Here is a 13,396-nt window from a genome sequence, read left to right on the forward strand (position 1 = left end):
ATAGACTTAAAAGTATATGGAGAGGGCTCGATAATACTGTCATAATATATAGGATGGTGGAGGTTTAGTTAAAGGGTACAAAAGAATTGAGTGAACATCTTAATAAACACTACTTGCTGGTGGGAAATCTTGGGCAGTCTAATTACGCTGCATCTAAAGCTGGAGTAGAGGGTCTGACCAGGACTGCAGCAAAATAATTGGCCAGGTAAATGAAGATGCTTTGCTGTTCATTTTCTCCAATGCACCCATTCTTTTGTATGTCAAACTATTTTTTTGTCCCGCAGGTTTGGAATCCGTTGTAATACTGTGCTACCAGGATTTATCTCCACACCTATGACAGACAAAGTTCCACAGAAGGTTTTGGACAAGGTGACAAGGGTTTTTCTTCTGCTGCCTTTCCCCCATACCACATTTTACCTGAGACAGTTTAAAGGGTTCTTCACTCAATGAAAGATTCCATTTTCAGTGTTTTCATTGGTATATATTATTGCAATTGAAAGCAGTATTTGCTTACTTTTTTCTGCTCCTGATGGCTTGCAACATTCTGTCATGATTTTTATGGTATAATTTTTATTTCTAAATTTTTAGTTGTAATATTGTTGTGTAGGCAGCTATCTCAGGTCATTTGCCTAGTCATGTGCTTCCAGAAAGAGCCAGTGCATAACTGTTTTCAGGCAGGCTATTGTTTCTCCTACTCAATATAACAGAAGGACTTGCAGTGGGACATTTACTATTGACCGCTGTTCTTATATCTACCAGGGAGCTGTTATCTGTTTACCGTCCCACTGTTTTTCTGATGGGATGCTGGTGGGGGGGGGGCAGGAGGGTGATATCAGTCCAACTTGGAGCAGTAAAGAGTGACTGAAATTTTTCAGAGCACAAATCACATGACTTGGGGGCACCTGGGAAATTGACAATATGTCTAGTCCCATGTCAGAATTCCAAATTTAATATAAAAATATGAAATTGCTGTTTCAAAAAAGGGATTTCAATGCAGAAGTCTGCTGGAGCAGCACTATTAACTAAAACATTTTTTTAAAAAAACATGGTTTCCCATGATAGTATCCCTTTAAGGAGTCAAAACCAGAAATGCAGAGAATATAAACAGATAAATACTGCTTTACTTCACCCTTTAAGTTTGTTGCATTATAACAACTTATCAATTTTTAGAGACTTTCATTACAATTCAGATTTAAATTTGATAGCTAGTTAAAAAGATCAATTAATTGTTTATAAATTTCTTATTAGAATGTAATTAATTAAAATAAAAAAAACATAGGAATAAATTCATTCAAAATTCATCAATTAGCTTAAGTAGTAATAAGATTAAAGTGCAGTGCAATAAATACCAATAAATTATTTGTTCAATTAATAGTGAATTTAATTAAGTATAGTTGTTAACTATGAATTTCCATCATTGTGCAACCAATGAATAGGAAAAATTATGTAACCAATATGCTGAAATTCATAGAATAGTTGAGAGAAACAGGAAAATGAAGATAGTGCAGTTGTTCCAAAAGCGTAAGCTTTCTAGACTTGGGACTTTTATCTTTTGGGACAACTCTACTATCTTCCTTTTCCTATTCAATGAATTTGAGCATATTGGTTACATAATTTTTCCTATTCATTTGTCACACAATGGAAATTCATAGTTAACAACTATACTTAATTAGATTCACCATTAATTGAACAAATCATTTATTGCACTCAACTTTAATCTAATTACTAATTAAACTAGTTGATGAATTTTGAATGAATTGATTCCTATGGGGTTTTTTATTTGAATTCATTAATTACTTTCTAATAAGCACTTTATGAACAATTGATTGATCTTTTTGACTAGCTATCAAATTTAATTAATTGGATTAATTGCGCTGCCCTTTCATTATATACTTTCGTTATAAGAATTATTGTTATAAAATTTAGGATATAGAGATAAGTATTACACCAACAATCACTGAGTAGTTAAAAACTATCTTTTAAGTGACCTATAACACTTGATATTTTGGCAACAAGCGGGGTACTTTTCTTTAAAAAAAATCCTTTTTGATTAACTCACTATGACATTGGTCAGACCCCTGTAAATAACCAATAGTGTAACAATATTTGTAAATAAGGGTATCCATCCATTTATTTTCTACACTGCCCTCCCATCTGTCCCATTTTTAGACAGCTCCCTCTTTAGACAGCTCAACCTGCAGTCCTTCATTTGTACTGGAAAGTCACGTTTTTCTCTGCACTGAACAGCCAGAAAAAGAAACAAAGTTTCTAACTTAATTGGCTTTTGGCAGAGAGCCCAGAACAACCACAGCAGTGGATAAGATACTTTTGTTACAATTTTGAAATAAGCAAATAAGTAATTGTAATAATATAAGATAACAGGTCCCTTGGGAAAAGTTAAGATGGCCATTGACACAAAGATCCGATCATACGAATCATCGTACGATCGGAGTGTCACATCTCCCCAACCTGCCACTAACTATTCCGATCAAATAAAGTACAAAAGATCAGCCGATGTTCTGCCCCTGACAGCAATCGTATGAAAGTTATGTCTGACAAAGCTGGTGACAGTCTCCCTCTGAAAATCATACGATCGGCAATACATGCAGAGATATTATCGGCAGCCGACAGAAATCTTTTAACGTGTCTGTTGGATCAAACGACCGATCTCCGTGGGATGAAAAATGTTGGGACTCTCCACACACGTCTGAAAATCAAGGATTCGTACGATTTTCTTTGCGTCTATGGCCAGCTTTAGACTCACAGCTTAAAGGCCAATTCACCTTCATTAGCAAAATTGTAATAACTGAAAAAAAACACAGAAATACGTTCAAACTTTCATAACCTGCCAAATTTTATAAAATGAACATGGTAATTAGGGGGTGTGGCCACAAACATGGGTATAGTCAAAAAAAATCGCCACTCACTTTTATGTCCCTCTTTTCATTTCCAAAATGTTGGTTGGTGCACTGGTAAATTGGAAGTGTAGTGTTACAGTACAAGGACGTGGCTCTTGTTTGTTTCTCCGTTCTAAATGCCAGGGAAGGGGTATGAGAACTGTAATTAAATATATATATTCTACTGATATATTATTATTCCAGTTTACAGTTATGTAGCTTGTGTGGAACTACTGTAGCATTGGTATGTATTGTTTATATTTTGCATAATGTCATTGTCTGTGAGATGCCGGCTCGTCACTCCTACAAGCTGCTACGTCATATGTCACAGCGCTTACGTATATCGTGACGCCAGTCTCGCGTGATGAGACTTGGGGTCGGGATTTTCTGCAAGACAGGAGGCTGGAAGCCTGGAGTAAACAGTTTTGTGGGAGCTGTAAGTAGCGATGAGGAACTGTTGGTCATTAATGTAAGCAGTGTAGGGCACAGAATATACAGTTACCCTAGCAACTATCCTTCCTGCTGAATTGTGCAGTTCGGTGACAGCAGGGGGGCCGGTAATCCAATTAAGTGCAGCACAGCCGGCCCCCCTTAACACCCAAAACCCACCGGGCCCGCCGTCTCTCCTCTCCCGTGATGGCGGCCCTGTGTGTACATTTACTTTGTACATGGAGGGAAATATTTAATAATGGCACGTCAGAAAGAATAAGAAAGTATCAACTTTAGAGTTGGCTTTTCAGAAGTATTTGTATACGGGGAGTTCCTGTTTTATAAATATACTGGCGTGATTTATGACTCATGTCTGTACCGGCATGTCCAGCTGTTGTACCTTCTCTATAGAAACACTGCCAGCTGTTTGTCACCTACATTATACACTGTGACAGCTCTACAAGTCCTACTCTGGCTTCTGCGTGTAGTTCTGTGATACCAGCTAAACTATCACTCCCTGCATTATGTTTAACCTGCACTAGTTTCCTTCTCAGTGATCCTGTGGTCCCATACCTTTAACATTATGTTGTCAATGTAAAACCTGGCTCCATGGACCATCTTCACACTGTACACCTATATACTCCTTTTTCATTACAAAATATTGTTCTGGCTTTTTAAAAAACAATGTAATAGAAGTCCGGTATCGTTCAGATCTGATAATTGGCTTTTCTTAAACTGACTTGCAATGATGTTTCAGGAGTCTGGCGCAGGAGGGCAGAGAATGTAAACAAAGACTGCTTTCAGTTGCAACTTTTAAACCACTGAAAATGTGGACTGGAGATACAATGGGAAGTTGTTTAATACAACATTTTATGTTGGTTGGAGGACCCCTTTAAACATTTTTCTGTTGCTGTACCCTTGTTGCAGAAAAATGTCAAGTCTTTTCAGAATATCTTTATTTCCTTAGAGTTTAAAGACAATGGCAACTCCAGTGACTGCACAGTGTTCTAGTAAGACCTGGGAGCTGAGTCTGTATGAGCTGCATCGCACCCCGCAGGTATTAAGGAATTATAAATATAAAAAAAGTGTTTGTTTATACCTTTTATATGGAATGCTGTTGTTATTTATTTTTTTAGGGATGCACCGAATCCACTATTTTGGATTCGGCCAAACCCCTGAATCCTTCGCGAAAGATTCGGCCGAATACAGAATCTGAATCCTAATTTGCATATGCAAATTAGGGGTGGGAAGGGGAAAACATTTTTATTTCCTTGTTTTATGATAAAAAGTCACCCATTTCCTTCATTAATGTAAAGTCCTGTTCTCTCCTTCTATAGTGGGTTGTTGTTTTTACTTGTAAGCCACATTCAAATGTTTCACTTGTTGGAGAGCAACACAAGTATGAAAATAGTTTGAGAGGGTGTCAAAAAGGGCTGTAATGGGTTATTTAGAGGCTCCTATATGGACTAGCAGCATACAAGTTTTTATGCAACTAAAACTTGCCTCCAAGTCTGGAATTAAAGAATAAACACCTGTTTTTAGGCCACTGGGAGCAACATCCAAGGAGTTGGTAAACATCATGCTGCTCTCAAGCCACTGGTTGGGGATTCCTGCTCTAGTGGCTAATGCCTCATCTCTTGTAACCACCTGACAAGCTTTTAACTACAACTTTACCAATATGGATTTCTTTTTAGGAGGCTATTATGGATGGAACTGAGATTGCAGTGTCCCCACGCAGCCTTCACAGTGAGCTCATGTGTCCCATCTGCCTGGACATGTTAAAGAACACAATGACCACCAAGGAATGTCTCCACAGATTCTGCTCAGACTGCATTGTAACAGCTCTACGAAGTGGGTCAGTGTTTTTCTGGGCATTGTAAAGATTAGAATTGCTGCCAAAAGTGCAGAATGTCTACATCATAACGTATGTACAATGTAAAGTAATATCCCTGCTGTTGTAAGGTGGAGAATATTAGAAGGCACTGCAGGGTGCCATCACTCTTATAAAAGCATTTGGTCTGCACACTTTTGGCTTAGGACACATGAGACACAGACTCAGCTTCTTTCTGCCTGCATTTTCCTGTTGGCAGAAAGAAGCCGATGCACTCCCAACTGCTCAGCTGTTCCTCTGCACTGACAGGTACAGCATCGGCCTGCAGACACACTGAACTGATATCTGTGTGAAAATGCATTGTTTAGTGTTTCCACACTGATATAACCATCTGTGTGTCTGCACGGGAAACTACAGGTAGAGAGAAGATAAGTCTGTGTCTTATTTGCTCTCAGCCTTATAAGTACATTATGTGATCTCTTATCAGGCAATCTAATATCCAGAAAGCCTCAAATTACAGAAAGGCCATCTCCATGTAGTCCATTTTAAGCAATTTATTCATATTGTTTTTAATTTTTTTCCTCTAACAATAATACAATACCTTGTACTTGGTTGTAAGCTGCATGCCCTCATATTGGTGGAAAAAAACAACCGTTTTGTGTTTATGTAATGTTTATATGTTTTTAAGTAGACTAAAATAGGTTGTTCACTTAACTTTTATTGACAGTTTGCAGTTTATCTTCCTTTTTTATTTGTAGGTTTTGAATTATTTAGCTTTTTATGTAGTAGCTCTCCAGTTTGGAATTTCAGCAGCTATCTGGTTGCTAGGATCCAAATGACAAAATATAGAGATAAGCATCCAAGTGGATACAATGTGTTAAACTAGGTATAATCTGCAAGGTTGTATACAAAATGTCAATTCAAAAAGAAACAATTGGAGTTAGGACAAAACACCCAGTAGATCTGAGCATAATAGCCCCAGCAACCCAGTTCAGAACACCTGTTTCAGTGATATCGTCAAGGGCTGACCAAGCATACACCATTAAAAATTAACTTTTAATTAAATTATTTTAAAAAATATGTGACGCACCAACTGTGAATAGTTTCACAAACCACAACCAAAAGACAGACCCACTGCGTTTAAATGCGCAGTGCTGGGCCGTGTCCATAAAAACATGTAACTAAAAACTGCGATAGGTGGACCATAGATGAGACCTTGTTAGTATGCGAGTATGGTCTCAATAATAGAAAAGCCTTTTACAGTCTGTATTATCAGGGGCATGAGGAAACCGCCCACGTGGCGAAACGCGTAGGGCAAGGCGGCATAGGTAACGATGGTGAGAGTAGCTCCTATCGCTCCCAACGTAGACAGGCAGACTGTGCCGTATGGGAATGGAAGGGAGGGGGGCAGCCCACTTTGGCTTGTAACTGGCCGACTGTAAAAAGGCTTTTCTATTATTGAGACCATACTCACGTACTCACGTACACGCATTTAAACGCAGTGGGTTTGTTTTTTGGTTGTGGTTTGTGAAACTATTCATGGTTGGTGCGTCATATATTTTTTAAAATAAATTAATTAAAAGTTAATTTTTAATGGTGTATGCTTGGTCAGCCCTTGACAATATCACAGAAGCAGGTGTTCTGAACTGGGTTGCTGGGGGGTAGGGTCCAATTTACCCTAGCAACCAGGCACTGATTTGAATGAGAGACTGGAATATGAATAGGGGAGGGCGTGAATAGAAAAGAGCAATAGTTTTATGGCTGCTGGGGTCAGCGACCCCCATTTGAAAGCTGCAAAGAGGTAGAAGAAGGTGACAAACAATTTGAGATAAACTTTAAAAAAGGAAAAAACGAAGACCTGTTGAAAAGTTGCTTAGAATTAGCCATTCTACAAAATACCAAACGTTATTTTCTGTCAGATGATCGCTGAGGAAGCACACAGATCATCACATAATGGTGGCTCAAGGGAAAATAAGTAAAATATTAATATTTACTGATATATTCCAGTTTAAGATTATTCAGTAGACTGCTTAGTATGATATAAACTGTTGGTTAAGTATTCATTCTGGGGGTTTATTTTTTTAATATAAAGGTGATCAACACCTATAAGGTATGGTGATCCATATCATCATTATTATTATTATTTCTAGTTTCTGAACTGGGCAAGCATGGATTCTGTCCATGATCTACATACCTTGGCTGCATTTCTTTTTTCATTTCATTATTATTTTTGTTCATTTGCGCTGACCTGATAGATATGTACGTACTTTGATCAGGCAGTTTTGAAACTTTCATCTGCCCATGACCAAGTTGCCTAGTGCATTGACAGCTGATGAATTCAAGAGGAGCTGCAACTTCATACTTTCATATTATTAATTTTCTATTCTGGCTGCAGTAGAATGCATGGAGCTTCGTGTGCCTTTGTTAAAGGAACAGTAACACCAAAAAATGTGTTAAAGTAATTAACATATAATATTAGCATGCACTGGTAAAAGCTATGTGTTTGCTTCAGAAACACTACTATAGTTTATATAAATAAGCTGCTGTGTAGCCAATGGTGCAGCCATTCAAGCTGGAAAAAAGAAGAAAAGGCACATGTTACATAGCACATAACAGATAAAACACCATTGTATTGGACAGGGCTTATCTGTTATATGCTATGTAACCTGTGGCTTTTTGTTCCAGCTTGAATGGCTGCCCCCACAGCTATACAGCTTGTTTATATATAAAAATAGCAGTCTTTCTGAAGCAAACACACAGCTTTTAGCAGTGCAGAGCAACAGTACATTATATTTGAATTACTTTGTTTTTGGTGTTCCTTTAAACACATGCCCTGTGTCATTTATCTCTTCATTGTTTCCTAATATTAGAATTTTGCATCTGCACTTTTAGGAACAAAGAATGTCCTACATGCCGGAAGAAACTGGTCTCAAAACGTTCTCTTCGTCCAGACCCAAATTTTGATGCACTAATTTCCAAGATTTACCCAAGTAGAGATGAGTATGAGGCACATCAAGATCGTGTCCTGGCAAAGCTAAGCCGTCTACATAACCAGCAGGCACTAAGCAGCAGCATTGAAGAAGGGCTTAAAATGCAAGCAATGCACAGGTACTTTACTGGGAGCTGACCAATGACTTGCCTGCGCTTATGAGTACTGCTGTTTTGTGTATAAAATGATCTATGCATTAGACTTCTGATTAATGTTATTTTTGCCTTTCATTTTTGAGAAGTATCTATTTTGTTATATCTTGCCCTAAACAGGTCAAATACAAATTATAACCTTTTACAGTCCAGCTTACTCTGGTTCTTGCAAGCAATTGTGGGAATAGGAGATGGTAGTTAAACAAATTAACTAGTCTGCTAAGCTCTGTATGATACTCTCCTTATTTCAAATACTGACACAAGTTGCAACTGGGAGAAGGGTGAGGCTTGTTTTATATAGAACTAATTATTTCAATTTATTTTCCTAATCACAGCCCGAGGATGGTGGATTTAAGTTAAAAATAAAACAATTAGCCATTAGAACTTTGTAGCAGCAAAAGGAGGAATTTTGTTAAATTAGAATAAATGTATTGTACACATTTTAAAGGTGTATATTGGTTGTTATTGCCCTTTTAAATCTAATAAAAGTTTTTAAAATAACCTCATGATGTTGTACCTAGTATAAATTGTTTGTGATGGTAAAATAAGTACAAGGTAATCAGTGAGGCTAACGAGAAGTTACTGGGCCTCAAAGCAAAATCATTTTTGGACCCACCTGAACTTTGGAAGTAAGACCTTTTCCATAAATAGATATTTATTGTTTACATTACCTATTACCAGAGCACAGCGAGTTCGTAAACACCAGCATGAATCAGACAACACAACATTTAGTGGTGGGGAAGACAACTGCGACAGCCGCTCACATGTCAGCAACCCATCAGTGCACAGCAATCAAGAAGCAGGGCCTAGTCGCAAACGATCTCGAGCTTCTGAAGATTCTGGCGCAGAACCGGATCTTTCACATGAAGGTGGAGTAAGGAGCCCTGATCCTCCAGGTGGAGGAGAGAATGGTAGTGAGATTGAACTGGTTTTCAGGGCACACCCCCTACTAGTGGAAAAGGATGGTTATAGTCAGACTAGGTAAGAATGCATCTAAATCGAATGAGTTAAAAAAAAATGTCAGTATGTTAAAAGCTAGGACAATGTTGGGTAATATAATTTATATAAAAGGGATTCTTAATTATTTAATGTTATGGTTTCCTACCAGGACAGTCACATGTTTCTTGCAAGAGTTTCATTAAAATCTCTCTCAGATTCTTATGACCTTAATATTCCTCAGGTATGTAAAGACCACCGCTAATGCTACAGTTGATCACCTATCAAAATATCTAGCCTTGCGCATTGCTCTTGAGGAGGAGGCTCTGCGGGGGGGAGCAGAAGGTGTAACAGTGGGAGAGGTTAGCGAGAAGCAATACACCATCTACATATGTACAGGAGCTGCAGGTGGACAGTATACTGTGAGTATATTTGTAATATGCATTTGTAACTGTCTAGGACACCTTGTATGAGAAAATAAAATGTCCCACTTATTGGTATACTGAGTACTGTTACTCAGTTAAATATCTGTATGTTTTTATGCGCTTGAAATTTAAGGAATTGGTTGGGTCTGGCATTGAAATCAGCCGGATCCGAATCCTGCTGAAATAGGCTGAATCCTGGATTTGTTACATCCCTACTTCACAGCACTTGTTTCAGTAGTATTTCCTTTTACTCCTTTTTAGATCCTAAATCTATATTAACTGGCTAATTTTGAGTTAATTAGCTTGGCTCACAATTTACTATTTTCACAAGGAACAAATGAGAACTAATTTTTTTCATGCTTTTAAAAGTCAACCATTTTGTTGTATTTGGAGTGCAGTGTAAAGGTGTCCCTACATGCCCAGATTTGGCCACATTGCATAATGTCTAATCATTCAGCCCTGGTGCTTTATAACTAAGGTTGGCATGTATCTGGCTGCAACACAGATCATCAGACCAACCTTTACAAAGGAATACAAACAATACTGGACTGCTTTTATAAAACTATTAAACAAAGTGTTGGAAGAAAAGAAACATCGAGTCAATAGGATAGACATATTTTGAGAAATAGATGGCATAATAATGTCCTCTAAAGCAATACTGTTATATCAAACTATGAACATCCTAAGACAGACCACTAATATAGTGTATATAAAATCTTCAACTAGGAAATCGGGAAACTCGGTAGGAAATATGTGATAAACCGAAAAGGAGTTTGAGGGAGGTTATAATGTCAACTTCCATTGGTATTCCAGTCCAGCTGCTTGTGCCAAATATATGGAGGTATGGAAAACTAATGACCATATTATACGCGATTGAAACTTTGAAACCTTGAATTGACTACAGAGTTGGATAAATAGTAAGTAGTGGGCTCACACAGTAAGATCAGTTGTCAGCTAGGTGGCAAAAGGGCAACCAAACTGCCTTGACTGCTGTGTGTGTGTGTTGCCAGAATTCCACAGCATCTCACAGTGGGTTCAGATAGTTTTCCTTTCTAAATGCTTAAGTATCCAGACAGCTGTTGTTTTTACAAACTTTGAAAATCAATGGATAGTAATTCATACACATCATTGTGCATTTCATCATCATTTTTGTTGTTTTTATCAGACCCTGAATGGCTCCTTAACACTTGAGCTGGTGAATGAAAAGTATTGGAAGATAAGCAAGCCACTGGAGCTTTATTATGCTCCCACCAAAGAGCAGAAATAGACTCATGGATGAAATGACATTAAAGATGCTGCCGCCTGTATAATGACTTCTGCATTATATGCTTGTGCCAAGCATTCCACAGGGAATCTACCTGTAATGGAGGGGCAAGGCTGCTTTCTTTTCCTCTAATCCCAATAGAGAGTTTAGCAGCTGTGGCTCCCTTTTCAAATAAAGGTATACCAGAGTACCCTAAAAGATGGAAAGTTGTATCTAACTTATATCCCTAAGGCAACACCTTTTTATTATATGGGTTACTGGCACTGTCTGATCTCTTTAGAACCAAGCTGGTGAAATTGAGCAGGGACTAATGACCAAAACACTGAAAAGTACCAGGCAGCAGTGCCCTTTCATCGCATAGCCCCACAACTGAACAGTACTCGTATACAAAACTGGAGAGGGGCCCGAATGAACGGATATTCTCTAAGCACACCGAAAGGAACTGCAGGTATGGGTCTTCCTAATAAAATAAAAGTACCCACCACAGAAAATGCCCATAAAAGGATACCACCAAGATGTCTGCAATAACAGTAAGGAGCACAGATCCAAGAAGGAATTAAGAGGTGGAAAAGTGGCAGCTCCAGCCTTAACTGTCAGCTTTGCAGTGATACGTCTAATATACCAGGCTCTTCATGCAACTCTACACAAACTTCACTAGTAACTTTATTTGTACCCTGTCAATTATAATATATGTTTTCATTAGTTTTACCACATGGCACCCACAATATAAATATATACACAGTACATTTAATGAAAGATTGGTATAGGCCATGAATCTTGATGGGTGTTTATTAAATGTTACTCAAATCTATTATTCCCCACTATTAAACACAATATCCGCATTGTTTAAGATCGTTTTTCTTCACCTAAGGGTCAGGGCACATGGGTGGATTGAGGGAGATTAGTTGCCCCGGCGAGAAATCTTCTTCGGGGCAACTAGCCACCCTGAACTGCCTCTCCGCCAGTTTAAATGGAAGTCACCAGCAGGATGGCACTCGCGCGATTCGTTTTCTGAAGTTGCCTCACAAGGAAACTTCGGACGACTTCGCAAAATGAATCGTGCTGAGTGCCATCCCGCCGGAGATTTACATTTAAGCCAGTGGGAAGACAGTTTGGGGAGATTAGACATCCCAAAGAAGAGGAGATTTGCAAAACAAAGATTTTGTTGCCTGGCGACTAATCGCCTCTTCTTCTAGGTGACAATCTCCCTGAACTGCCTCCGCGTGTCTTCCCATCTGCTATAATGAAAAGTCGTCTATGCTAAAGCACACGCGGCGCTGCATTTTCCGAAGTCATCCGAAGTTGCCTCACAAGGCAGTTCGGGGAGATTGTTGCCTAGAAGAGGCGATTAGTCACCAGGCGACAAAATCTCCTCGTGTGAACTAACCCTAAACAGGTCAAACAGGAAAATCGAAGCTACTCCCTGTTTAGCTCATTCAGGATGCATAATTAGATTTCCAGTGCACAGATAATCTCCTGCACAATGGACTGTTGCTAATAAAACAGTCAAATGGGTCATGATAGGGATTTGTACAATGGTAATCTGATCAACTACCTCACATGGAGTATCTTCAATTTCCCTGTAGAGCACAGGGAGCAAAAACTCATATTAAAAACAAAAGCCCTATTCATTGCACTCACGTTGAACAAAGGGTAGTACTGCCCCTTTAATAATCCATTTTAAGAGAATTACATTTAAAATGGGCATCCATAAATGTAGCAGTCAGGGTGACAAATTCTTTAAAAGAGTGGGGAAGAGACTTTAGTCTCTTTGAGGAATTAAGACTTTAGTTTGTTTGTAACCATAGTGGGGATTTGATAACCTGCATGTAACATTCCAGTGTAGTAAACACGCCATGAATTAGTTTCTGTATTCAAGCAGCCTGCAAGGCTCTTCCTTGTGACATATACATTGGACTGGCAAGAAGAGTGCCCTGGTGTCTTTATAGGCTTATAGGAATCATTGCAAACCGCTTCATAATGGGGTCACAGATGTCTCTCTTAAGCCTTACTTGCACTTAAATGTAAATGGAAAGTGATGGAGGGAACTGTAAATCTTTGTATTGTATGTTAATCGCTCTTTACACAGAGCAAGTTTTTCTTTTGTAACATTTTAGTAAATGTGGCTTTTAATACTGGTTTGTATCTATTTTTGCTTAAACTGTGTGGATAATTTAAAACAAAGATGTGTGTGTAGATATATATAGGTATAAAAATGTAGCCATAGTACTCTGGAACCCTTGTCTTATTGCTTCTAGTTAAGATTGTAACTCATTTACAATTAATGTGTTAACAAAGGACTTCATTTTGTAGCATTTAATATTAAAAGCCCTATGCATTTTAAAAGTATTACCCCTGCATTTACTCCTAGCTCAGCTAGTGTTTTCCATCTGCACAGGTCCATTTCAGCTGTTGCCCTGTAGCACCCCAGTGCTGCACAATTTCCATTCATATGACTGCGCAGGAAATTATA

At 38.4% G+C, this 13,396-nt stretch overlaps 1 protein-coding gene across 3 annotated transcripts; it reads left to right on the top strand.

Annotated features, from left to right (window-relative positions):
• The first annotated feature begins 6 nt into the window (after positions 1–6).
• ring1.L (ring finger protein 1 L homeolog) lies at positions 7–11,765 on the top strand. 3 transcript variants are annotated; one of them, XR_005963383.1, is made up of 8 exons: positions 3,184–3,333; positions 4,294–4,383; positions 5,021–5,181; positions 8,050–8,265; positions 8,980–9,279; positions 9,479–9,656; positions 10,386–10,500; positions 10,825–11,765. XR_005963383.1 is itself a non-coding variant. In XM_041572851.1 (7 exons), exons 1-7 carry the CDS (start codon positions 334–336, stop codon positions 10,924–10,926), a joined length of 1,083 nt encoding a protein of 360 aa, XP_041428785.1. In that variant the 5' UTR covers positions 7–333; the 3' UTR covers positions 10,927–11,765. The 3 variants fall into 3 exon arrangements, 2 of the variants coding, with proteins under 2 accessions (XP_041428785.1, XP_018085608.1); XM_041572851.1 differs by lacking the exons at positions 3,184–3,333; positions 10,386–10,500 and adding an exon at positions 7–369; XM_018230119.2 differs by lacking the exon at positions 10,386–10,500.
• The last annotated feature ends 1,631 nt before the right edge of the window (positions 11,766–13,396 follow it).

This window comes from Xenopus laevis, chromosome 8L (assembly GCF_017654675.1).
Source record: "Xenopus laevis strain J_2021 chromosome 8L, Xenopus_laevis_v10.1, whole genome shotgun sequence".
NCBI classification, from domain to species: Eukaryota; Metazoa; Chordata; class Amphibia; order Anura; family Pipidae; genus Xenopus; species Xenopus laevis.